A 27,405-nucleotide genomic window follows, 5' to 3' on the forward strand; every position below is an offset into this window, starting at 1 on the left:
ATCACCTGGCTGCATCATTTTTCTATCTAAAGACTCCTTACTTGGATAACCCTGGGTTTGATCCCTGGGTTGGGAAGATCCTCTGGAGAAGGGAATGGCAACCCACTTCAGTATTCTTGCCTGGAGAATTCCATGGACAGAGGAGCCTGGTGGGCTACAGTCCGTTGGGTTGCAAAGAGTCAGACACAACTGAGCAACTCACACACACATTATTTGATAGATACTGTTGATCCCCTAACATGTAACTCACAACTACCAGCTCTATAAATCATGCCTGGACAAAGCTTATCAAAGATTTTTCTCCGTAAGAAATACTTTAGCCTTCTTGCCTTTAGAAACACTAGACATTACTTCAACCCTACACGTGGAGGCTGTTTTAAAAGGCACAAAACCAAGAAGAATGTGACAGATCACAAGAAGAACACATATTTACAGCATGAGAGGTGAAACCAGAGGGTGCAGCTTCAGCTTGTGTGAACCGCAGCTGAGAATGTCTGTGTTGGGGGCTCCAGTGATCTGCTGCCGTGCACATGGTGTCCTGAGTGCCTGCAAAAGTCTCTTTTTAAAAAATGTTTTTAATATTTATTTACTTATTTATCTGCATTGGGTCTTAGTTGTGACATGGGATCTCTGGTTGCAACATATGGGATCTAGTTCCCTAACCAGGGATCAAACCCTGGTCCCCACCTGCATGGGGAGCACAGAGGGACAGGAAACCACAGAAAAGATGGATCCCACAGGGGAGTGAAAAGGTTTCATGTCTCACATGCTACAGAAAGGTCAAAGAAGACAAGGTTGGCCAAATCCATTGACTTTGCTGACAGGGAATGTCCATCCTTAGACAGGTTTGTTTCTGCTCAAACAAAGCAGGGGTATTCAGAGGGCAGAGTCCTTAGACCACGTGGAAGATGGCCTGGGGCCAGAGCCCACCCTGAGGATGGATGGGAATCCACACAGGCATACAGGTCATCTGGTTACCTAGGAAACGCAACATGCACATGTGCTGTCTGTAGTTTTGAAAGAAGGGGAGTATGTTATGTGTGTTTTGCCTTTAATTGTTTGTAAGTACAAGGATTTTTAGTTTCTCTTAGGGTAGTGCAAGGAATAGGTGATTTCACAGAGAAAAATTTAGTGGTAGAAGAACGATCAGACGATTTCCCCCTCCCCCCGCCAATAAAACATGTTGAATAACACATTATGTGTGTGATGTGGAGCCTATAGGAAAGATATTCTTACTTTGTACAAAACTGGTCCTTTAGTACTCCAGGTATGTAACTATATGTACATGTGTAGACACTGGTTAAAATTGTGCATAGTTCTAAATGCTACCATTTCTTCTGATTTGTACATGTCTCCGTCTTTATTTAATTCTTCTTGCTTTTCTTAGATCTTTCCGGTTCTTCTTACTGTTTTTAACCTACCAATTATTTAGTCTTTGTATCCATTTCCCATCTCTAAAATGGTGGTGCTACCAAGATACCTACTAGGATTATTGTGAGAAGCATATGAAGTAGTTTGTGGCATGTAGTAGCAGATCAGTTAATGGTGGCTGCTGTTATTAGTAGTTCTAATTTTTCAAACATTGTGACATATTTGTATATATATAATTATACATATGTAATTATTTTACTCATTAAAGTATATGATATTAATTTAGATCTGATAAAAGAAATATATCCTAGAACTGAAAATTTTAATGACTAGTAAGTACATAGCCAGCCAGCATGTGCTCAGTCATGTCCAAATTTCTGCGACCCCATGGACAGTAGCCCTGGCCAGACTCCTCTGTCCATAGAATTTTCCAGGCAAGAATACTGGAGTGGGTTGCCATTTCCTACTCCAGGGACCGAACCCGCGTCTCTTGCATCTCCTGCACTGGCAACTTTACCAACTGCGCCACCTGGGAAGCCCAGTAAGTAAATAGATAAATTAAAAAACAAACCAATTTCTATGTAGCACATTCTTCTCAGTCTGCACAATGGGTTCTCTGTAATGTTGCTTTTTTTTTTTTTAAGAATATTAGCGTTTCAAAGATCTAAGTCAAATTAAATCAGTGCTAATGTTGCAGTATTTGTGAACAGCTGGAGACTGTATGCTAGAGGAAAGTTTGAGGCCAGAGAGGATGCCTAAGAACTTCTTTCAAGCATTATTTATTATCCTGGAAGTGCTTTGAGCCCAAGGGCAGGGTAGGGCTGAATGGGGGGCGGGGGGGGGGGGGGGGGGGGGGGGGGCAGGGGGGGGGGGGGGGGGGCGGGGAGTTTATTTTATTTTATTTATTTTTTTTTTTTTAGTGCCTTTATTTAGGGGAGTTTATTTTAAAAGCATCTTTTTCTTGTATACATTTAGTAAAAACTAAATTTGAGAAAACTGACCTCAAACTTAATAGATGAGATCAATTGCAGCAATTATTTAAGAAAGGATGAATGATCCAGTACATTGAAGATATAATGTAATAGCTTAAAATTTACTTTATACTTGCGCTTTTAGAAAACTTTCATTACATGAAGTATAGTGTGTTGCATTTGGAGTTGCTTATACTAATATGCCACCATATGGCATGAAGGAAAAAACCATGAAAATTTTGCAGCTTTATGTACATCATCAGATTTTCGGAGTGGTATAGGACTTCTTTGCATATATGGATGTCTTTATATGGGCTCATAAAAGTTCTCACTTTTTTTCTCAGTTGTAATATTGGTCAGACATCATAAATTAAAATATGTATATTAGCTGTGCACACAAATATGTACTTCCATACATTACAGAAGTAAAAACACTATTTGAATTAAAATAGTAAAGGATCTTGTAATACAGTTATTTGCCAATTCCAAATCCAAACTTCTAAAAATAATAAACTTAGATAATTAACTATTGCTTTATAAAATAATTCACCTTAGTGTCTTTAACCTGCCCAACTTTATACTATCTGCAACTGTGGTTTGGTATTACCCCAAGTAGTTTTCTAGGAACAAGTCAATTTAGAAGAATATGCTACATCTTTGTACACACTTGTACACAACTATGCTTCGTGGGGTCTATTTCTGTCACACAATAGCAAAAACTACATACTGAAAGTAGGAAAATACAAGCAAATAAAAGAGTAAAGGAAGTGAAGCTAGATGTAGTTGGCATTTGGCTATAGTTATAACAGACAAGTAATGCATGGGAGGAGAGGAATTCATTGACTTTGTATATTAGCAACTAGGTGGTCAGACAAGAATGTTTACAGCTTGGTAGATGTTTTAAGCCCAGTGGAACAGTCAGCTAAGATAACTTGTTAAAAGTTGGTCTCTTCCTCCTTATCCTGATGGACCTGTTGTGTCTCTGGACTATGGTGATGGATACAGGAAACTACACATGTGATAAACCTGCATAGAACTCTGTACAAACACATACACACACACACAGATGAGTACATAAAACTCAGGCAATCTGAGTAAGACGGATAGGTTGTATTAATATTGATATCCTGGTTGTGATGTTGCACTATAGTTTTGCAGGATGTTCCCACTGAGGAAAACTAGGTAATCAAGTGCACTGGGAGCTGTCATTTCTTACAGCTGCTTGTGAATGTACAGTTGTCCCAGTAAAAGAGAAACTCATCACTTAGGTTGGTAACACCAGGGACTGAGGGACTGGGGTAACACACCTGAGAGAACGTCTCATTCACGGGTTCTCAGGCGTGGTCTCCACATCAACAGCATCACTGCTGGGAGCATCAGTTAGGAATGAGCCTTCTCAGGCCCCACCTGGGCCTATGAAGTCAGCAGCTCTGGAGGCGGGGCCCTGCAGTCTGTTTCAGCAAGCCTGCCAGGTGACTTTGCTTGTGCGTGCCAGGGTTTGAGAACTACCGATCTTGTCATCACTGTGCAGTGAAGGATCTAAGGACCATGAGAAGGGAAGGGATCCGTGTGGTGTAGGTAAGGCACTAAGGAATAAAGCTAAGGCTAGACCCTGGGCGTCCGGACTACCAGTCCAGGATTTCCTCCATTGAGCAGGGTATGAAGTGATTACATTTACTTGACCGTCTGCCTTCTCTTAGGAAAAAAATTTATGGGCCTATTGATCTGAATCTCACTTCCTCCCTCCTCCTGACCTAATCATTACAGGCATAGCCATGTCTATCTTAAGAAATTAACATTTTTTAATTCCACAACATTGCTCTGATGGCCCAGCTACAGCCATATCTCCACCCAAAGGGAGGACTTCACCTATATATAGTTGGCTGTCAAGTGCACGATTAATGTTTTTGAAGATTTAGTGAATTTTTTCTACAACAGCAGCTTCTGTCTAATCTATATATAGTCAACTAAAAGGGCAAATATAAAGAGAAAACACATTGTATATCGTCATATATACAGAAACTAGAAAAATGGTACTGATGAACCTATTACTGGCAAGGCAGGAATAGAGCCACAGACGTAGAGGACAGACTTGTGGACACAGTAGGTGAAGGAGAGGGTGGGACAAATTGAGAGAACAGCACTGACAGAGATACACTACCATGTGTACAGACATGCATGCACTACCATGTGCACAGACATATATACACTACCACGTGTACACATACATACACTACCACGTGTACACATACATACACTACCACGTGTACACATACATACACTACCATGTGTACAGGCATACAGACACTACCATGTGTACAGACATATGTGCTACCACATGTACACACATATATACACTACCACGTGTACACGCACATATACACTACCATGTGTACACATATATACACTACCATGTGTACAGACATATATGTGCTACCACGTGTACACATGCATACACCACGTGTACAGACATACATACACTACCACGTGTACACATGCATACACCACCACGCGTACAGACATACATACACTACGATGTGTACAGACATATATGTGCTACCACGTGTACACACATATATACACTACCACGTGTACAGCAGCTAGTAGGAAGCTGCTGTGCAGCACAGGGAGCTCAGCTCGGTGCACTGTGGTGACCTAGAGGGCGGGGATGGTGGGGAAGCCCAAGAGCAAGGGGTGTAAGTATACATATAACTGATGCATATTGTTGCAGAGCAGAAACCAACACAACATGGTAAACCAATTATCCTCTTAATTAAAAACAATTTTTTAAAAGGCAAATATTTGTTACTATATATATATATGTATATATACATATATATACAATGATTATATTTTTTCTTTTCCTTTTTAACTCATTCTTTCAACACAATTTTTGAGTGCCAAGTATGTCCTAAGCACTGTCCTGAGGGAAGGAATGAAAGTAATTATGTATTATTGCCAGTCTTCTGTCAGTTCACTGCCTGTTGGAAAAGTTTTCAGTCATATTATCAAAATGCAATGTGATACATGTTAGCAGGTTGGCACAAAGCAATACTTGACATTTATTAAGCATTTCCTATAGGCACATACTGAAATAAATATTTTGCACATAGCTACACTTAGTCCTCATTTCCATTTTCCAGAAAAGAATACTTAGGAGCTCCGAGAAATTAAGCCTTGTTACCCAAGGATCACACCGCTGGATTAAGTGAAGAAGCCACATTGGTGCCTGGGAAGTGGGTGCCCAGAGGCAAACCTTCCTGGGTCGGGGAAAGGAGAGGGGGCTGTGACAGAGCGCTTTAACAGATTTCCTTTCTTAGGCTAAGTAAAGAACTTGTCAAAATGAGAAATCTGTGCTTAGTGATTATGAAATGGTATTGGAACTACTATTACATTACTGACAGTCTGCCCTCTGAGTCCATTTCTGTTTCATAGATAAGTTTCTGTCACATTTTAGAATCCACATGTAAGTAGTATCATATGGTATTTGTCTCTTTCTGACTTACTTTGCTTAGTGTGATAATCTCTAGGTCCATTAATGTTGCTGCAAATGGCAACATTTTCTTTTTTATGGCTGAGTAGTATTCCATTGTATATATGTACATCTTCTTTATCCACTCATCTGTTGATAAACATTTAGGTCATTTCCATGTCTTGGCTATTGTGAATAGGGCTGCTATGAATATAAGGGTGCATGTATCTTTTTGAATTACAGTTTTGTTTGAATATATGCCCAGGGATGGGATTGCTGGATCATATGGCAATTCTTTTTTGAGGAACCTCTATACGGTTTTTCATAGTATCAGCAGTGAGTTTAAATTCAGTAGGTGTAAGAGATTGGGATCTGGACAGATAAATAAGGCTTTTCAGTTTCAGAAATGAACATCAGCAGCATTATTTCTTTTTTGAAATAAATTCTCAGCATGATGTACTCCATCAAAGAAAAACCACTAGAATGGGCACATTTCTTTTGAAAGCATCATTTTGTACTTGGAAGTTAAAAGCATTTTCTTCAGAATTTATTGGTCATCTCTTTATAAGGTTTATTTACAAATATGTTGCATTGGGTTTCTTAAAAAAATCTTTTTAAGTTTTTAAAGAATATCTCATTTTCCACCTTAATTTAAAAAGTGTAAGGTACCTGTGTATCTAATACTAGAATATATGCATATATATACACACATGTCCATGATACATATATTAAGCTATATATACATACATTGATATACATTAATAGATACAATTTTTGGATATATAATAAGATAATGGATTATTTTATGTTTATCTGTTACCCAGATTTAGTAACAAGTATTACATTTATATTCTTGCCTGGGAAAGCCCATAGACAGAGGAGCCTGGCTGGTTACAGTCCATGGGGTTGCAGAGTTGGATACGACTTGGCGAATAAACAACAACAAATTACATGTATAATCATTTTTTTAATAGTGCTCAAACCTCTAAAAAACAAGTTATTTTTAAGGCATGGGACTCTTGTGACTGTGTGAATACCTGTCATTAACTGGTACACAGATGAAAATCTTTGTGATCAAATTTCTTTTTAATGAGACATAACTGACAGGTACACAACTTGGTTTGACACATGTATACATTGTGTAATGATCACAGAAAGATTACTTACAAGTTTATGAAGTTACAAATTTTCTTCTTGTGAGGATAACTCTTTTTGTTTTTCCATTTATTTTTATTAGTTGGAGGCTAATTACTTTACAATATTGTAGTGGTTTTTGCCATACATTGACATGAATCAGCCATGGATTTACATGTATTCCCCATCCCGATTCCCCCTCCCACCTCCCTCCCCATCCCATCCCTCTGGGTCTTCCCAGTGCACCAGCCCCGAGCACTTGTCTCATGCATCCAACCTGGGCTGGTGATCTGTTTCACCCTTGATAATATACATGTTTTGATGCTGTTCTCTCAAAACATCCCACCCTCACCTTCTCCCACAGAGTCCAAAAGTCTGTTCTGTATATCTGTGTCTCTTTTTGTTTTGCATATAGGGTTATCATTACCATCTTTCTAAATCCCATATATATGTGTTAGTATGCTGTAATGTTCTTTATCTTTCTGGCTTACTTCACTCTGTATAATGGGCTCTCATTAGAACTGATTCAAATGAACTCTTTTTAATGGCTAATATTCCATGGTGTATATGTACCATAGCTTCCTTATCCATTCGTCTGCTGATGGGCATCTAGGTTGCTTCCATGTCCTGGCTGTTATAAACAGTGCTGCGATGAACATTGGGGTGCACGTGTCTCTTTCAGATCTGGTTTCCTCGGTGTGTATGCCCAGGAGTGGTATTGCTTGGTCATATGGCAGTTCTATTTCCAGTTTTTTAAGAAATCTCCACACTGTTCTCCATAGTGGCTGTACTAGTTTGCATTCCCGCCAACAGTGTAAGAGGGTTCCCTTTTCTCCACACCCTCTCCAGCATTTATTGCTTGTAGACTTTTGGATAGCAGCCATCCTGACTGGCGTGTAATGGTACCTCATTGTGGTTTTGATTTGCATTTCTCTGATAATGAGTGATGTTGAGCATCTTTTCATGTGTTTGTTAGCCATCTGTATGTCTTCTTTGGAGAAATGTCTGCTTAGTTCTTTGGTCCATTTTTTGATTGGGTCATTTATTTTTCTGGAATTGAGCTGCAGGAGTTGCTTGTATATTTTTGAAATTAATCCTTTGTCTGTTGCTTTGTTTGCTATTATTTTCTCCCAATCTGAGGGCTGTCTTTTCACCTTGCTTATAGTTTCCTTTGTTGTGCAAAAAGCTTTTAAGTTTCATTAGGTCCCATTTGTTTAGTTTTGCTTTTATTTCCAATATTCTGGGAGGTGGGTCATAGAGGATCTTGCTTAAGATCCACTCTCTTAGTAACTTTCAAACAGACAGTATCACTAACTCCAATTACATCCTTGGGACTTCACTGTACTTTTGATCACCCTCCACCACCCCCCTGTTCTCTGTATCTGTGAACTTGTTGCTTTTTTTTTTTTCAGTTCCACATTTCAGTAAGATTATATATTTGTCTCTAATTTCACTTAGCATAAAGTTGGTAAGGTCCATTAGTCTTGTTGCAAATGGCAGGACTGTGTGTGTGTGTGACTCATCTTAATCCACTGAGCTGTACTGCAGACTAACTTTATATCCTACAATTTAATTTATTTATTAGCTCTAACAGCCTTTTGGGGGAGTCTTTAGAGTTTTATATATATATATATCAGCATGTCAGCTACAAACAGTGAGAGTTTTACTTCCTCTCCAATTTGCCTGCCTTGTTTTTGTTTTCTGCCTACTTGCTCTGCTTACATCTTTCAATACTATGTTGAAAGAAGTGGCGAGAGTGGGCATCCTTGTGTGGTTCCTAATCTCATGGGAAAAGCTTGTAGCACTTCCACTGAGTATGATGTCAGCTGTAAACTAATCAAATTTCTTAATGCTTACAATAAACTTAGATTGGAACTTCACTACTGGTGATCGGTGGCTTGTGAAAACACAGGGCACAGAGAAGCAAGGTTATAATTGGAATAAAAAATTTAAGCAGCAAGAGAAGAGAGCAAATAACAGTTTTAGTAATGTTTTAGAACATTATTACAAAAGGAAGAGAGAAATATATATATGAACAGTATGCTGTAAGAAAGCCCAGGTACTTGTTACCTAGTTTCAACCATTTACTTTGAAGTTAATTCCAGATACTTATATTATCTGTAAATATTTCAGTGTCTATTTCTAAACAGTGGAGACTCCTTTTACTTAAACCATAATGCCATTACCGTACCTCTTTTTTTAATATTTATTTATTTGTATGCACCAGGTTTGAGTTGCCGCACGCAAGATCTAGTTCCCTGACCAGGGATCAAACCTGGGCCCCTGCGTTGGCAGCATGGAGTCTTAATCACTGGACCACCTGGGAAGTCCCTGTTGTACCTTAATGATGTACCTTAATGTACCTGGTATCATCAGGTTGCCACTCAGCCATGTATCATTTCCCAGCTGTCATATACTATATAGACACAAACACATACATTTTATACACACATATATATATACATAAACATTTTATTCACTTCTGCATCATAAAATAAATAAATTACTATTTGTTTGAATCAGGATCCAAATAAAGTTCACACATTGTGATTGGTTCTTAGGTCCTTGAATCTCTTAATCCTGTTTTCCATATATCTTTTATCTCCTTGTAATTTTTTTAAGAAACTAGGTCAGTTATCCTACTTATCCTACAGGGTATTCAGAGACTGAATTTTGCTAACTAAATTACACTGGTGTAGTTTACACAACTGTCTGTTCCCTGTATTTCCTGTAAACTGGTCTACTGAGAAGCTTAACAGGTTTTTTTTGTCTTTTAGCAAAACTGTGTCATGAGTGGTAATGTGACCAAACACTACTTTAAAGCTCGTATCACAAGTGGTTTGGGGCATTTTAAAGACATCCAGGTAAACAAAAGGACTCTTAGTGGTAAGAGGCAGATGACTAGTGGCGTGCCTTTTCTAGAATACAAAAGTTAAAATATATCTCCAGGAATCTTCTGCACGGACGTGAATGCACAAGAGGAACTAAATGGTGTCCTGTAGGTCCAGGCATCTCACGGGATTGGCCCTTCATGCTTGTAGTGGGCACTGCAAGCTACATATTATCCTTTACAGATCTGTGATACTTAGAAACATAGTTCCTGGCTATTTAACTTTTATCTGACTCTCAAAAATTGCTACTCACATTCATTACATTTTGGGTACTCCATAGCAGTAATACAGTATATATCCATCATCACAGAGTATTCCTGGACAGCCCTTTTTACACTCAAGAGAATGGAGAAATAGATGAACTGAATGAAAACACTTTGGCATTCAAGTAAATTTTTTTGTTTTTCTATAAATCTAATAGATTTTATATCTGAGGTGCTGCCTCCAATACATACCTGCCCTTTTAAAGCATGAATGTTACAGGACTGTCTTTTTGTTGGTGGAAAATACAAGTGTGTTTCTGGGTAGGTGTGTTGTAGACATTCTGAAAATTTCTGTTTCCTGCTGTAGTTACGCTTGCTCATAAACATCTCTAGACTCCACCATCTCCAGAAAGTATACCAAGAGGTGGCAGGTAAACGCAGATACGCCCATGCAGTGACAGGAAGGCCAGTGATGGGTCGCTAGGCTTGAGTGGTCAGAAACAAAACACAAGGAAGAGCTCTCTTCATGTTTCTATTTTACATTTTAATAAAATGACTCCATGGAGTGAAGTTTTATAGCCCCCAAAACAAATAAGCACATCGTGGTAAACTGGAAATAAATTTCATAACTGGTTGAGAGAGGAATTTCTAAATTCTTGAGGTGTTGTGAAGGAATGGCTCTTTGCAAAGGATGCCTGTTATTAGCTCTCTTACCTGTAGACTCACCTGCCTGAGTAACCATTTTACTTTCTCTCAATCTGGTCTAAAGATGCTGAACTTTTAAGTAATCAAGCTCTGCTTCACCTTTTACAGCGGAAGTTCAGAGTGAAATCGAAAGGATTTTTGAACTTGCAAGAACACTGCAACTGGTGGTCCTTGATGCGGACACTATCAATCACCCAGCCCAGCTCAGTAAAACCTCTCTGGCCCCTATTATAGTGTATGTCAAGATTTCTTCTCCTAAGGTAAGCAGGGCTGTTACCATTTGTTCTGCAAACTTTACTAAAATGTGTGTTTATAGTCTGCTTTCCAGTTACAAACAGGCTGCTTCTTTATCCATCACTAAGGATTTGAAGAGAGATGTGGTAGATGAGAAGTGTTAAGAGTCATATAAGCAGAGAGTGATGATAAGTTTCATGGCTGAGAACAGTGATTTCCAAAGTGTGGCCTGTGGATTCCTGGTGGGGGAGGCCAGGAGACACTTTCAGAGGGCCTAGAAGGTCATTTCCCTGATAATCCTCAGACATTCTCCTCCTCTTCCCCTGGCCTGACCTTTGTACTCACGGTGCAAAAGAAGTGGTGGGTAATGGCTAGGCAGGAAGCAAGACGACAACAGCACTAGCAGCTGCTGCATTCTTCCTCACCATGCACCACCAGGTTATAAAGTTTCACTTAATGTCGTAATGAAAATGCATCTAGTGCCACTTTCTTAGTGGAGTTTGAAAACACTGGATACATTAGTTCCTGGTATGTATTTTGATAGGAGATCCTTGCTCTTGTCTAAAGTCATTACTAAAATATAAATCTGTCCCAGAAGAGGTCAAAATAGGGTGCAGATTTTTTACTGGCAACCTTCAAGTTAGAAGAGACGATGCCTCTTTTGCCTGTGATTTTAGATGGAGTGTTGTGAAATATCTGAGTATTATTAAGGTAACTGTGCTAGGAATTAAGTTTTTACAATCATTAACTCTTTTACAATTTCTAGTGTCCACACTAAGAATATACAAAAACTCGTGATATTAGTTTTAAGAATGTTATTTTAATATTTAGTCAATAAAATGTTATTGTGGTACTTTAAAAAAAAAGTTCTGATAAAGTAGCAAAATTGTTTATTAAATTTTGACTCTTCAAAAAGATGCTACAAGCCTAACGAAATGGGAAGTACACATCAATTTGAGGACAAGTACTGGTGTGATCATTGGAGTCATCCTAGAACACCGTTTTTATTGGAAAGAACAAATGACATGCCATTCAAATTTCAGGACAAATCAATGGGATTTAATAGAATAGGGTTTCAGATGTCACATGGCAGCTAATCTTTAAAAAGCTACCACTTGTTTACTGTAGTATCAAAGAAAAATATCCAGAATTATCTGAAAAGGCTACTAAAATATTCCTCCTTTTCTGAATTACATATGTGGAAGAGGCTGGATTTTCTTCACGTATTTCAAAGTAATGTACTGTGGTAGGTTAAATGTAAAAAGAGGAAACATTGGTTATCTTCTGTGAAGTCAGGTGGTAGAGAAATTTGCAAACAATTTAGCTATTTTTATCAAAATAAGTGATATATGTTAACATGCAAAAGGTTTATTGGTCATTCTTAAATGAATTTCTCAGTTTTAATGTCTAGTATGTAAATATTCTAGTTCACATAAAAAGCCCTTGGGATTTCTCAACAGTTTTTAAAAACATAAATCATGAGCGATAAAGTTTGAGAAGTGCTAGCCTTAAAAAAAGATTCAGAATAATCCCCATGCTGGTGGTTTTTTGAAGCTTGCAACCGAGATATATTAATTTTCCAGATCTTAAATATTCTATTTTCTTGCCTAGTAAACCGTGAGTGCTGTATGAAAAAGGTCCCAGAGAAAAGAGTGAATAATGAACCTTGTTGTTTACCTGAGTACAGACAATCCTGTTTAAAAACCTCATCTTTTGCAGGTTTTACAGAGGTTAATAAAGTCTCGAGGGAAATCTCAAGCGAAACACCTCAATGTCCAGATGGTGGCGGCAGATAAGCTAGCTCAGTGTCCTCCAGTAAGTCTCTCTGTTCAGTATAATCCACTTGAAGTCATCAGCCCCGCTGTTAACAAAAACCAGACAGACTAGGTAAACACTTGTCCAGAAGCAGTGGGCTTCTTCCCAAAGTGGAGAACTGTCCACTTCTTGCCATGAGCACAGGTCTAGGTCATGGTCGTGGCTTACAAACGGCTATAGTGTGTTCCGTGGGGATGTCACTTTGTTAACATCTAACACTTCCATAGTATCTTAAGTGAAACACAATTGTTTCAGAACTTTGGTTGGAAAGATGGATCTATTTGGGGTTGGTTTATTATTCACTTCTAATCTGGGAGCAAGTTGCTGGCTCTTTATCACCATCTATGAAATTGATCTGAAACCATGTAGAGACCAATTTCCAAACCAGTCAGTAAGCAGATTCTGACACCTGAACCCATTCCTACCTTGAATCCCTGTTGTGCATACCATGCTCTGAGACACTATGCTTCTGGGTTTTGTTTTGACTTCCTCATGTCCTTCCCTTGCCGCAGCTATTTCCAAGATTCAGCTTTTCAGTCTGTATGTCGAAAACAGACTTCTTCCTATAGTGTTTGGCTTACAGTCTTACTTTCTTTTTTACATCTCTCTCCTAACATAGGGTCAATTCCTTTTTTTCACTATTAGCAAATTTTCTATCATGCCCTTAACAACTGTTATTACACCTGTCCACTTCCTAGTCAGTGATACATGTGTGTCGACACTGACCGGAGGAGGACCAATGCTTGTAAGCTGACTCTGGAGGACAGTCTGTGGAGGAGTCAAGCAGCAGGAGCAGAGACCAAAGGGCTCCCTGCTTTCTCCTCTAAGGTGGGGAGGTGTCAGTGTGCTATCTGTAATGTCTGCCCCTGCAGGAGCTGTTTGATGTGATCCTGGATGAGAACCAGCTCGAGGATGCCTGTGAACACCTGGCCGACTACCTGGAGGCCTACTGGAAGGCCACCCACCCTCCCAGCAGCAGTCTCCCCAACCCCCTGCTCAGCCGCACTTTAGCCACCTCCACCCTGCCCGTCAGCCCCACACTAGCCTCCAACTCACAGGTAAGCAGAGCCCTCGTCCACACCTGGGATGCCAATGCAGCATTTGTTCCCATCGGGCAGCTCTCTCCTGAGTGAGCTGTGTGCCTATAAGAAAAGTAGTGTAAACAACATCCTGTGAATATAGATCCCCTCGTCCCATTTTCTTTAATCGGTGTAGAGTTGCTTTACAGGGTTGTATGGGTTTCCTCCTACAAGGAAGTGGAACAGCTCTATGTCTATCAGCTCTATCCCCTTCCTCTTGGACTGCCCTCCCACCACTAACTCTATTAAGACAGGAAGAGAGGAGGAACTTTCTACAGGCCGGCAGCACAGACTGTGGACTCAAGACTGCCTGGGTTCAAATCCCTCTCGGCCCTGTGCCTCAGGCATCTAATAGCACCAACCTCATGGGGCTGTCGTAAGGGTTCCATCTCGTGACCCTTCTCATAGATGAGCACAGAGGGTTGTATTAATAATTTGATATGTGACTATCTTATGCTAGTGCTGGTCTCATTAAGTGCCATTTAAGCATCTGACTGTTTATTTTTTTTTTTCCTTAAAGCCAACATTTCCAGAATTTACCTTCCCACCTGTATCTGAGCAGAGGTGTGGCTCAGTGTACACCCATGTGTAGACAAATGTCAGGAATTTGTATCTGTATTTGAAGCACAAGAGAACATATAAAAGAAATCCCTCCTTCCTTCATCTAAAAGGCAAAAAAAGTTACTCTGTTCAAAGTCTCTAAAAGGCTGAAATGAAATCTAACCCAGCTTGCTTGCTTAATTCTTTTGGTAACATCCAGTAGCATTTATATTATACTGGACTTGACGTTAATTTGTAAGACTTAAAAGTACCTGCCTTTGTGACTGGGGTTCTCCTGTATTTGCTCCTCTGGCTCCAGGGTTCTCAAGGGGATCAGAGGACGGATCGCGGGGCTCCGGCCCGCTCTGCTTCCCAAGCTGAAGAAGAACCCTGCCCGGAACCGGTCAAGAAAGCCCAGCATCGCTCCTCCACCCAGCACCACAACCATCGCAGCGGCACCAGCCGAGGCCTCTCCAGGCAAGAGACCCTGGACTCGGAGACGCAGGAGAGTCGCGACTCCGCCTACGTGGAGCCCAAGGAAGAGTACTCGCACGAACACGCGGACCACTACGCCCCGCCCCGCGACCACAACCACCGAGAGGAGCCCCACGGGGGCGGGGAGCACAGACACAGGGAGACTCGGCACCGCTCCAGGGACCCGGACCGGGAGCAGGACCACAACGAGTGCAACAAACAGCGGAGCCGCCACAAATCCAAGGATCGCTACTGTGACAAGGATGGGGAAGGGGTGTCCCGGAGACGGAACGAGGCTGCGGACTGGAACAGGGATGTTTACATCCGCCAATGACTTTTCTGCCCTTTTCTGTTGTTGTTGTTTTTTTTTTAAGTCTTGTATACCCACCACCCGCCCAACTCGATCTTGAGGGGAGGGGTGGGGTCTACATTGCAATCATATGTGATTTGTCTTGTATATTTTGTACTGCTGTTGCTTGGATAGCAACAGCATAAAATAGAGTATTAATACACGTTTTTTTTTTCTTTTGTAAGTGCTCTATCAATTGGCCTGGAAAGACTGCAGGCCCCCGGTTGTCTACAGATTCTTGAACCCCGTCTAGGGTAGCTGCCACTCAAACAAAATCTGTTGCTGTCTGAGTGGCGTTCGTATTTTAAGAAGCATAGCTGATGTTTTCGAAAATGTGGTTGATGTATCCAGTAGGCCAGAACTGGCCCAGATAAAAAGTGGAGTTTCCTGATTCTTGCCGATTTTTTTAATATGTAGGCACCTGATTTGCATATTCATCCATGGACCACTGTTTCCTGCTTGTACCTCCGGCTGACTAAATTTGGGGACAGATTCAGTCTTGCCTTACACAAAGGGGATCATAAAGTCAGAATCTATTTTCTATGTATTAGTATTGTGTACTGTATAGACAGTTTGTAAATGTTATTTCTGCAAACACCTTCTTACAATAATTATATATATTATATATAATATATATATATATATATCAGTTTGATCACACTATTTTAGAGTCTTAATGCCAAGTCAGCAGACCTGCTTTATGAATTACAGGGACTAGAAAAGCCCACCTTCAGGAAATTTGTAATAGCATCGACTCGACGCCCATCCCCATTCACTAGAGAGTCTGTACATACTGTAAATACGTGTGGCTGCTTGACTTGAAAAGGTTTGATTTCTGAATGTTTCACCATCCTTGTAAGTTTATCATTTCTGACCATAAACTATGGGAAATATATAACCAAACTCCAAGAGTTGTTCTACTCCGTGCAGTTCACACTGATTGTGACGACCACGTCCTGTGTAGCTAGTGTCTGAGGTCACAGCACTGGAGTCTAGGAGCTGGAACCCGTGTGCGTGTGGGTCTGGGGGTGAGCATGTGCGAGCAAGTGGAGGGTGTGAGTGTGGAAGACGCAAGAAGCTTCCAGCCTGGGCCACCGGCACACACCCACCTGGCTCCGCCGTTCACTATGCTGCTGCGGGAGTCACCGGGGCGTAGTGGGGAGCTCGCTGCCAAAGGGGACTCATTCAGAGAGCTCCCACCTGCTGGCTCCTTGGCTGTGCCCCTGGAAAGGAAAAATACGGGCCGCTTTTAACTGTGAGTGTTCCACTGGAAATGTCTGATCTCTCATGTGTCCGAGTGTCTGTCGTAGGGAGAAACGTTTACACAGCTTGTAGAATAATTTCAGGGGAAAATCAGAGACCGTGACTCCTCCCGCCCCGCTGGCTGTTCCCCTCTTCTCTCCTCCATCCATCACCATCTCCCCCACCAACTCCCGACACTTTCACCGTCCGTCAAAACCTAGAAGTGCTTCTTATAACCAAAGTTTCTGCTCTTCAGAAGAAATCAGGGCAAAATGAGGTGACTTGAAGTGAACAAAGATGTTGAGGTTTTCCTGTGTGGGACACCTGCCCTGAAGGGGAAGCCAGAGATGCTGAGCCTGGTGTCAGGGACACGCTGGCGGCAGCCCACGAGGTGGCTGTCATGCTGAGGCCAAAACCTGCTCTGTCTCTATGTCTGTCTATGTATGTCTGTCTGTCCACTAAAGCCTGGATGGGTAAGACAGTTATTAGGTGTGCACGGACCTGGCACTTGAAGTCTGTTCCTGGAAAACTCCTCTCTATGATTGCCTACCTTCAGACCTGGACATTAAAAATTCTTATTTTATTAAATAAGTTAGGCTATTTTTTATTTCGCTTCTTTGGTTATTCCAGGTTCTTGCCAAATATCCTTGGACCTTTACAAGTAAAACTGTTTCATGTTTCATTCCTTATTTTCCTCCCCCAAAGAAAACTCAAGAGTTATAAAAATGAATTATACATATAGTGTTTTATCAGATAACAGAGAAACCATTTCCCTCAATCTGTTAATTAGCTCTGTACTGTTGACATAACTTTATTTATTGAATATAAAGACACTAGTCATAATATATAAATTTTCAGTATAAATTAGTCACATCATTGGGAAACCATGTTCCAATTAAAGTTACTTTTATAAAATACTTCCAGTCAACTTTTCATCACAGTAAGATGTCCTAATCACCAGCCCCAACCTTTCCTATACAAAATTACATCCCAGTTCATGACTTTGGAATATTTGAATTCTTGAGGTATAACTGGTATGTATCTTTTTTGCTGCTACCATTAATCCCTTCCAAAGAACTACATTAATGGATTCCATTTTTAAAAATTTTGTACCTGGACCCTTCGTTTCTCACTTTACTGTGAAACACATTAGTCCAAATCAGAGTGTTCCTCAGAAACCTCTATTGCAGGATTTGACATAAGCGCATCTATCTGTGAAGACTGTGTAGTGGGTGTATGTATAAACGGTGTGTGCAAAATATGTAAATGAAGAAACAATCCCAAGGACAATGGGATATTTACTGACTCGTAGAATGTAAAATTCTAAGTCTTTTCACACAGCAAAGGTTTCATTTAACCAACTGGGTTGTAGAATCATGATTTTTGTAGTTAACCTAGAAAATGCTGGAAATGTTCTGAATAGTTCTATGGTTTTTTTTCCTTGTCAAACCCATTTCAATTTTTTCTCTGCTCTCTACTGCTCATTTAAGTTACTGTTACAAAAAGGTGCTGCTAAATGTAGGCCGTCTTAGTTATCCTGTACTTTGGGACAATGCCACATTTGAACATGGTCTGCTCTGCATTCATGTTAAACCTTCACTGTCAGCTACACCAAACTGTTCAACAAGCCTGGTTTAAAGTCATTCGTATCAAACAAATAAAGAGCTGGCTTCTGCACTGTTTACTATTAGTAGTATTAATTGCCATTTCAGGAGTGAGTCTTACAGTTGACAGTATGTTAAACACTTACCTGCACTTCCCTCACGTGGCTCATCTTCCGGGGGCAGGGAGGTCATGGGCTGCGGCCCCTCCCCACGCTGACTGACAAGTGCCAGCTTCCAGCAGGTCAGAGGTCTCCGGGGGTCTGAGCACAGCAACATCAGCTTCCTCTCACCTTCATCCTTCCATGTTCAGCAATTCTTGCCTCCGACGTTGAATTTTACTTTTTCCCTTTTAAACTGATCCATCATCAGATCTTCATTTTAATTCCTCACCCTTGGCTCAATGACATGATGCTGCTGGTCCAATCTCGTTAACAGGTCAAGAGTCACTCTGGTGGAGACAACAGGTAGATTAGATGTCTCTGGGTCAGTGGTTGAATTGTGGCTAAGTTACATTTTTAAGTATTTGTACTTTACTACTTAAAATGTGATACACGGTTTTGAAGTAAAATGTACTCACTGTGGAATTAAAATGCTTCTGTTTCAGAAATAACTATGACAACATTAAATATGTTAAAAAAAAATGTATTCGTTCTCCGTATTTCCCGTTCTTCTACTGTATTTTTTCTTAAATGTCTGCGTTTCTTAAGATTGAATGTGTTTTGTGTTCCAATTTGGTTTTTTTTTTTTTTTTTGAAAGAAACCACTGGAAAATGTCTGTTAAAGGAACAAATGGTAACCCTATTTCTTATCTGTCATTACTGTTTTCAATATGCAAATATTTTTCTTCTGTTTTGCCTGTACTGCTTATATTATGGTGTTTGCTGGTATTAATCAAAACTTACCATGTTTGCTACGAGGCTCTTTCCCAACCATTTCCATCCCAGCCTAGCACCTAAGGTTCTGCAGAGAGCATGAGAAGGGATGGACTTTGTGTGTTTTAAAATCATATTGAAAGTTCCAGGGTTATGCCGAGCCCTGGAAACAGAAGTACACAGGTCAACAGTGTTTCTCTTTAGACAGATGACACCTGGGTATGAGGCAGAATGAGGGATGGAAAGAAGTCAGTTACATAGTGAATCTTAGGGCACTTGGTGTGATTTTTTCACTCCTTCAGTAAGGGTGTAACGGTGATCTGCTGTACAGAAAGGACAAAGTTCCTGCCTACCTGGGGGCAGGGGTCAAGAGCATGCCCTGTTCCCTAGGGTGATGTGTCAAGTGCTGTGACAGGAGGAGTCAAGAGGTCCAAGGGGTGCAGAGACAGCCCAGCTGCAGAGAAGAGTGTGAAGAAAGGCTTGCTCCGAGCAGAGGCCTCTGAAGATCTCACCTGATCCGAGACCTTGCATTCTTTACGACACAAGAAGAATTTCGAGAAATTCCTAATGCAGACCCTTTGTTGTTGTTGTTTAGTTGCTAAGTCATGTCCAACTCTTTTGCAACCCCATGGACTGTAGCCCGCCAGGCTCCTCTATCCATGGAATCTCCCAGGCAAGAATACTGAAGTGGGTTGCTAATTTTCTTCTCAAGGAGGTCTTCCCAACCCAGGGATCAAACCTGCATCTCCTGCATTGGCAGGCAGATTCTTTACCACTGAGCCCACCAGCGAAGCCCAGTGGAGACCTGTGAAGGGGGAGAGGGGAAAAAAACTATTAGGCAATTGTTTCCAACCATCCACTTTACATGCCCAAAGGCTCAGGAATTTTGAGGTGATTTGAATTAACAAAACAGATATATTTAACATGATATGAGACACCTTTTAACCTATGGTGGGTATTTTAATAGATCTTATCTAAAAAGCATGCAGGATGAAGCAAGCCCACAGTTACAATCATCTTACAAAGGCAGTCCACGTATACTGGCCACTATAGGAGATGTCTGGTCACTTCTGTGGTTTGGGTGATTTCAGATTTGATGGTGAAGTGGTCTTGTTTTATCTTGATCTATCCTAGTCACAGCTGCATGGTCTGGGGTTGGTGTTCTATGGACTTGGCAGGAAAATACCAAGGCCTGGCCACTTCCCAGCTCTCACAAGACGGTTTTCTCTTTCTCACCAATCATACCTCTAATAATCTGTATATTCCATTAGATGATAAAAGGTACCCCAATTCTATAATAGTCTCATTTTTAATCTACAGAGTTAAAATTCATTTTAGTTTTTAGTTTAAAATATGAAGGAAAAACAAAACACAGTGAAGGGTGACTGTTATTTGGGAGTGCTCCAGAACTCACAGGAAAGAGGGGCTGACATACCAAATAGTAAACAGAAAAAGTCAAGTAAAATCCTCAGCTCTGTTCCTGGCACATGATAAATAAGTTACAGACCACACACCCTGAATTCTGAAGGAATTCATACTTAGGAACTCAGTAACAGAAAACATGTTTTATAACCAAATTAAATACTGCTAATTTTATTCCTTTTGTAAAATCCACTCATTTTAACATTAAAAATGACTTGCATTCTTTACAAATTAAAACAAAGACCCCAAGTGAAAATACGTTCCAGACTTCAACAGGCACCTCCTTTTCTTTATATTCTGCTAAATCCATAAAGGAAAAATTTTCTTAAAAACACAAAATATAATCTCAACACACACCCCACTCCCACCCCAACCCTCCAGTTTCTTTCTCTGTGAAGTAGAGTCTCTTGATTCCTGGTGGAAGAGCTGGCAGCCTTTCCTGTTTCTCCAGCAACCACGACATCAATCACATGGCTTGATGAGAGTTTGGTTTAAAAAAATAATAATAACCACATGGCACATGTTTGGAATTTTCATTTCTAAAGATCCTCCTCTTGTGTGCTTTTGCATTTTACAAATTTTGCTATGAAAAAACCTATACAATCCTTATTTGCCAGCCAAACCAGGTCTTCTATGCTGGCGTCTCTCAGAGAACCAATGTCACGGTCCAGTGACTGCACTGCAGAGGGATCGAATCGCTGCAGCCGTTTCAGCTGTTCAGGTGACAGGCCAGCTCCCAGCATCCCTTCTCCTCCCACCTGTGGGTCCTGCGCGGGAGAAGAATAAACACAGATGAACATCCTCGTGTTAGGAAGAGTGCCTGTGCGCTATTTATGTTAAAAGGCAAACTGAGTTGTAGCTACCACCAATTCCAGAAACAGAAAAATAAGTAAATACCTTTGTGTGTATGTACGTGTGTGTGAGAGAGAGAGAGAGAGAGAAATGGACATGCCGCTTTTCTGGATAATAAAGTAGGATAATAGTAAGAGCAGTCACTTGATGACTGAACTCCTAGGATGGGCTTTATGCTCATCAGGGACCACAACATGCAGAAGGCCTGAACACCAGTCAGCAACACATGGACTCCAGGTACAGCTCTGCCACATCTTAGCTGTGTGACTTTAGGACAGTAACTTACCCGTTTCCTCATCTACCAAACAGATAAAACACTCAGTTCTGAGGCTTAAATAAATAAGGCGATATCATGCCTGACATACACCGGGCACTCAGTAAGTGAAACATCATTATCGGTAACATCACGAGATGAAAATTCAGCTTTATTTGTCAGACCCTCCCAAAGCTGACAGGAGGCATCTGAATATGCCTCTCTCTGGTCCATACCAATTGGATGATAAAAATTCTCTTTTTTTGCTGTTTTTAAAATGTACTAGAGTATTTAAAGAGATGAGAAAACTAAGGCTGCACTGATTTGAAAAATAAAGAATCATAAGGAACAGAGTGGTCTGTGCAAACCACTACTACAAAAATTGCACAAGCCTAGCTTAAGGCACCATTTCACAGATAAATGTTTATGTTACTGAAGATACATTTTCTTAAGCTTATATCAGAAAACCTACTGTCTACTAATGCATGGTGGGGTTCCATCTCTTGTAGTATACATTGAATATATATGCAGACACACACACAAAATTCAAGTGAATTCTCAAGTCTTCTTTTCATCTACACTGTAATTATCTTAATTTTTGAGTCTAGAAAGCATCTCCAGATTGCTTTCTAGTTATGTATCCATTTACTTACTAAAATTCTGTCCTAGAAAGTCTGAAGTTAAACGTCCAATGTATCTGAACTAATGTGAGCATTACTACAGATTTAAACCTAGTCTCAAACATCATGGGCTAAAAAATCTACTCATAAATATATTTTAATAAAACCAGAACTAAAAAGGAGTGCTAAGTAAAAGAAAGTACAAGCACATTTTTTAAATGTTCTATATCTAAGAAACCAAAGGAAGAGATAAACCTGCACTATCTTCCCTCGCTTGGCTAGTCTTTTGAATCCCAGTTATTAAAGCCTGTTTGGGCTTTGATATGTCCTGAGAAAAAATGCTCACCACTTCCCCTACCAGAAAAATACAGGACTGAGGTGAGGGGGGAAGGGTTTTAGAAACAAAATTCTGAACAACATGAACAAGAGCCAAAAGTCAAACATGTATCAAAAATCCACCTGAGTTCTATGGTCATTTTAATACATTATTGACTGGGGGATTTTTGCAGAAACTAACACATGTGGCTGGCAATTCGTTATGTAAGTGAATACGGATACATCTCCAGTCAAGAACATTTGGATAACAAAATATGTATTAACACATCTCTGGTCAGTAAGAGTGAAGGCCTGGAAATCCTGGCTCAGGATGTGAAAATTCCAGATGTTCCAGGAGCATCTGGAACGGCTTTCATCGGAGAAACAGCCTTGAGCTCCACAAGATTTGTTTCAGGAGTTTCACGTGACGTATCCCTTCACGTAACTCTCTGAGTTTATCACCACGCTTATACTTCCGTGACCTATCAGATCACCCAGAGAGAGCTGCCACGGTCCTTACCTGGTGCTGAAGCTGAAGGCTGGGAAACGTCTCGAGGGCCCAGGCAACCTGTTCCTCGTTTTCTGCCAGGGTGACAGTGCACGTGCTGTACACCAGCACGCCCCCCGGCCTGAGCAGCTCCACTGCCTGAAGACAAGAGCGGTCGGACCGCGGGCACCGTGAGAGCAAGCACACACTTGAAATGTATATAAACATATATGCAAAGTAACATCTGGAAGTGGAATAATTTGCACAGAACATCTACTGAACGCTGGCAGAAGACCTCAGCCTTCTGAAGGGACAAGACAACCTCCACATAACCGGGCACAAGAAAAAGGCAAGAGAACGGAATCAGGACGGGCCCTGCACCCTGGGGAGAGAGCTGTGAATGGAGGAGGAGAGATCCCTGCACCCTGGCAAGTCCCATCCCTGGCGGTGGAAGAACCTATCCAGTCTGCAGAACCCAAAGAGGGGTGACCTGCTCAGAAGGCCGGCACCACCACCCTGGGCTCCTCTGGCTGAGATGTTTGTCTGCCGGTGCAGGTGGGGACTCCAGAAGCTCGGGCTCTGGAGACAGTCCCAGGGAGAGGCCCGGGGTTGGCTGCATGGGGACAGCTTGAAGAGGGGGCATTGTGGCAAGTGAGGCTGCGCACAGCAGCAGCCAGGGCCCGACAGAGAGGCAAGGCACTGTCGTCGGGAGGGCACCCAAGGAGAGAGGCAGAGAAACTGGAGAGCTGCCTTCCCCATGCCTGTTCCCAGGCAACAGGACAGTGGTCACACGAGCTCTGGGGGTGGGCGTGTGCCACCAGCACCACTGTGGGCTTCACAGGCAGGCCCAGGCCACTACCACCGCTGAAAGACCTGCAGGCGGGCACTGGTCACGCCCCTGCTATCCCGGGAACGAGCACTGGCCACCACACCTGCACACCCGTAATGAGGGGACAGGGGCCAGCACATACTGAGCAAAGAGGCAGCAAGTATCCACCCCCTCGATTCCAGACAACACAGAGGAGTAGAAGGAGCTGACCTCTCTTCTCACAAAAACACCAAAACCACAGCAAACTGCAGAACCACTGCCATCCACCATAAAAGGACTGGGACCTACCAGTAAAGACAGTCTACTTCCAAAGACAAGGAGGAGGCCACAGCGAGACAGCAGGAGGGGCACTTCTGCAACATAAATCCCATACCCCCCAGTGGGCGGCCCACTAACTAGAAAATAATTATATCGCAGAGGTTTTCCCACAGAGTGAAAGTTTTGAGCATCACGTCAGGCTCCCCAGCCTGAGGGTCTGACATCGAGAGGAGGAGCCCTCAGGACATCTGCTTTGAAAACCAGCAGGGCTTGAATGCAGGACCTCCACGGGGCAGGGGAAAACAGAGACTTCAGTCCGAGAGGGCACACGCAGACTTCAGGTGCACCGGGACCCAGCACAAAGCAGTGACTCCACAGCAGCCTCGGCCGGACCTACCTGTGGGTTGTGGAGGGTCTCCTGGGGAGGCGGGGGTTGGCTGTGGCTCCCTGTGGGAGCAAGGCCACTGGTGGCAGAGACCCCAGGGAACACCAATTGGCGTAAGCCCTCCAGGAGGTCTTTTAGCACCAAGACCTGGCCCTGCCCAACAGCCTACAGTGTTGGAACATCTCAGACCAAACCACCAGCAAGACAAGAACACACAGACTCACCCACCCATCAGCAGACAGGATGCCTGAAGCTATACTGAGCTCACACATAATACTAAATGAAATAAGCCCAACAGAGAAAGAAATATCGTATGACATCAGTTATGTGTGGAATCCAAAAAACTGATACAAAGGAATTTATGTACAAAACAGAAACAGACTCACAGACTTCAAAAACAAGTCTACAATTACCAAAGGGGAAGGTAGCAGGGAGGGATATACTAGGAGGTGGAATTAACATATATATATTACTATGTATATAAATACATAATCAAATAGGAACTACTATATAGCACAGGAACCCTATCAATATTCTGTGATAATTTACATGGGAAAAGAATACAAAAAATAGTAGATATATGTATAACTGATTCACTTTTCTGTACACCTGAAACACAGCATTGTAAATCAACTGTACTCCAGCATAAAGTAAAAAAGGACACACGCACTCCCATGTTCATAGCAGCACAATGTACAACAGCCAAGGCACAGAGGCAACATCAACAGAGCAATGGACAAAGAAGAGGTGGCACACACAGACAAGTCAGATTTCAAAAACGAACACAGTGACCAAAGGGAAAAGGTGGAAGGAAGGATAAATTAGGAGTTTGGGATTAATACCTTGGAAAAGACCCTAATGCTGGGAAAGACTGAAGGTAGGAGGAGAAGGGGGCGACAGAGGATGAGATGGTTGGATGGAATCACCAACTCGATGAACATGAGTTTGAGCAAGCTCCGGGACTTAGTGAAGGACAGGGAAGCCTGGCGTGCTGCAGTCCATGGGGTCGCAAAGCCTAAGACACAACTGAGTGACCGAACTGACTGACTGACTGACTGGGATTAACATACACACACTACTATAAATAAGATGGGCTTCCCAGGTAGCACAGTGGTAAAGAATCCATCTGCCAAGGCAGAAGGCATGGATTAGATCCCTGAAGGCATGGATTAGATCTCTGGGTCAGGAAGATCCCCTGGAGAAGGAAATGGCAACCAGCCCCAGTATTCTCACCTGAGAAATCCCATGGACAGAGGAGCCTGGCAGGCTACAGTCTGTGGGGTCGTTAAAAGAGTTGGACATGACTGAGCAACTAAACAACTGTATATGTAAATAATCAACAAGGACCTACTATACAGCACAGGGAACTCTGCTCAATGTTATGTGGCAGCCTGGATGGGAGGGGAGTTTAGGGGAGAATGGATACATGTATATATATATGGCTGAGCCCCTTTGCTGTGCACCTAAAACTATCACAACATTGTTAACTGGCTATACCCCAATACAAAATAAAAAGTATAAAAAGAAAAATATGATTACTGAAAAAAAACAATGTTCCTGACCAGATGTATTTCATTAGCTCGGAGCTATTTCAGCCCATCTGGACCAAGACTTTTCCCAAATATGATCATTCAGTTTCATGGGTTTAGATACCATTTTTATGCTGAAAATTCACCATTTTTAGGTGAGACTCCTTTTTTATTTCTGTTCCCATATATTCAACTGCTTTTTCAATATTTTTCCCACCCCACACTGAACACCTACCTTCCTCTGAAGCTTCCCAGAGAAGGATCCCCCCATCCTTCCTGGGGTACAGGCCCCAACCCTGGATCATCTCTATGCCTCTTTCCCTTACGTTCCTGTCCATCAAGTAAATCCTCTTGACTCTACCTTCAGAACAGACCCAGGAGTCTCACGACTCCCACTGCTGTCATTCTGCTCCTGGTTTCATGATCTTTTTTCACCTGGATTATTCCAACTGTTTCCCACCTGCTTTGTTCCCTGCCCTCCTCCCATCTATTCTCATCACAGCAACTCAAGTGGTGCTTTTAAAATTGCCTCTTCTCAGTTCAAAACCCTTCCCTGGGGAGTTCCCTGGTGGCCAAGGACTCTGCACTTTCACGGCTGGGACCTGGGTTCAATCCCCAGTCAGGAACTGAAACCATGCATGCTCAAAGGGACGGCCAAAAGAACAAGAACATGTATGACAAAGAGTCATACATAACGTAACACTAAACAACAAGAGCAACAAAATTTTACCCTAACGTCAAAGTGGGTTGTAGCTATAAGCAAAGCTTCTTTTTCTCTGCTTGCTGTTTTAACTTCCACGATGTGTTCTCTCAAGACCGTATAGAAGAAAAAGCTGAAACAATCCACTCCCAGTGCCACTTTTGGGTAGGAAAGGAGACACCAGGAGTGCTGAAGAGAAAGGCACTCAAAGACAACTTCAGAGAGGGAATCATTGGAGCATATTCGCTGTTGCTGTAGCCTGTATGTTTATAATTAGAAAGCTGAGAGGAAATGGCAGGACTGTCTTCCATCCAATGCTGTCTGCATCCTGGGAAATCCACTAAATCATATTTGCAAGGCTGAGAGAAATTCCCACATGTTTTATCAGGGTCTCCTGTGAAACATCCTGGAGACCAGTTCAACTTGCTAAGTTTGCCTGGTCCTTCTACATCCTACACTGGATGCTGTCACGTCCCAATTTCATGAATGAGGTCACTTCTGTTGGATTTCCCACATTTAATTCACTAAGATGATTAGGAACTCTATTAAAAAGCTATTTATTTATTTATCTAATTATCTTTGCCATGCCACATGACATAAGGAATCTTTATTCCCCATTCAGAGATCGAACCTGTGCCCCCTGCAGTACAAGCGCAGTCTTAACCACTGGACTACCAGGGAAGACTCAAAAATACTTTATTTTATATCCAAATGTTTTACATCAGTTAGTAACTCTTATGTTAACAACCCTCTACTTTTAAGATAAAGCAGAATGTTTCAAATTCATTCAATATCTCAG

The 27,405-nt window shown here is 41.7% G+C and overlaps 2 protein-coding genes and 1 long non-coding RNA gene across 10 annotated transcripts in view; 1 reads left to right on the forward strand and 2 right to left on the reverse strand.

The window, feature by feature from the left end:
- CACNB2 (calcium voltage-gated channel auxiliary subunit beta 2) overlaps positions 1–18,164 on the forward strand; it is a 408,788-nt gene extending 390,624 nt beyond the window's left edge. For all 7 annotated transcript variants that reach the window (XM_043883286.1, XM_043883288.1, XM_043883292.1 and 4 more), the window contains 4 exons: positions 10,856–11,007; positions 12,701–12,796; positions 13,669–13,854; positions 14,735–18,164. In XM_043883286.1, coding sequence (XP_043739221.1) covers positions 10,856–11,007; positions 12,701–12,796; positions 13,669–13,854; positions 14,735–15,223 — 923 coding nt within the window. In that variant the 3' untranslated portion in view covers positions 15,224–18,164. The remainder of the gene's footprint in view (positions 1–10,855; positions 11,008–12,700; positions 12,797–13,668; positions 13,855–14,734) is intronic.
- On the reverse strand, positions 12,711–16,464 carry LOC122681324. Its single transcript, XR_006336935.1, has 3 exons — positions 16,348–16,464; positions 13,853–13,938; positions 12,711–12,842 (listed from the first exon to the last, which is right to left on the reverse strand). It is a non-coding gene; the product is annotated as an uncharacterized LOC122681324 (long non-coding RNA).
- Positions 18,165–20,520: 2,356 nt separating the features above from the next.
- The window catches only part of NSUN6 (NOP2/Sun RNA methyltransferase 6), a 68,524-nt gene continuing 61,639 nt past the window's right edge, over positions 20,521–27,405 (reverse strand). For both annotated transcript variants that reach the window (XM_043884017.1, XM_043884018.1), the window contains exons 10-11: positions 22,939–23,064; positions 20,521–21,145 (exon numbers count right to left, since the gene is read on the reverse strand). In XM_043884017.1, the coding sequence (XP_043739952.1) occupies positions 20,918–21,145; positions 22,939–23,064 (354 nt within the window). In that variant the 3' untranslated portion in view covers positions 20,521–20,917. The remainder of the gene's footprint in view (positions 21,146–22,938; positions 23,065–27,405) is intronic.

This window comes from Cervus elaphus, chromosome 23 (genome assembly GCF_910594005.1).
Source record: "Cervus elaphus chromosome 23, mCerEla1.1, whole genome shotgun sequence".
Classification (NCBI taxonomy): domain Eukaryota; kingdom Metazoa; phylum Chordata; class Mammalia; order Artiodactyla; family Cervidae; genus Cervus; species Cervus elaphus.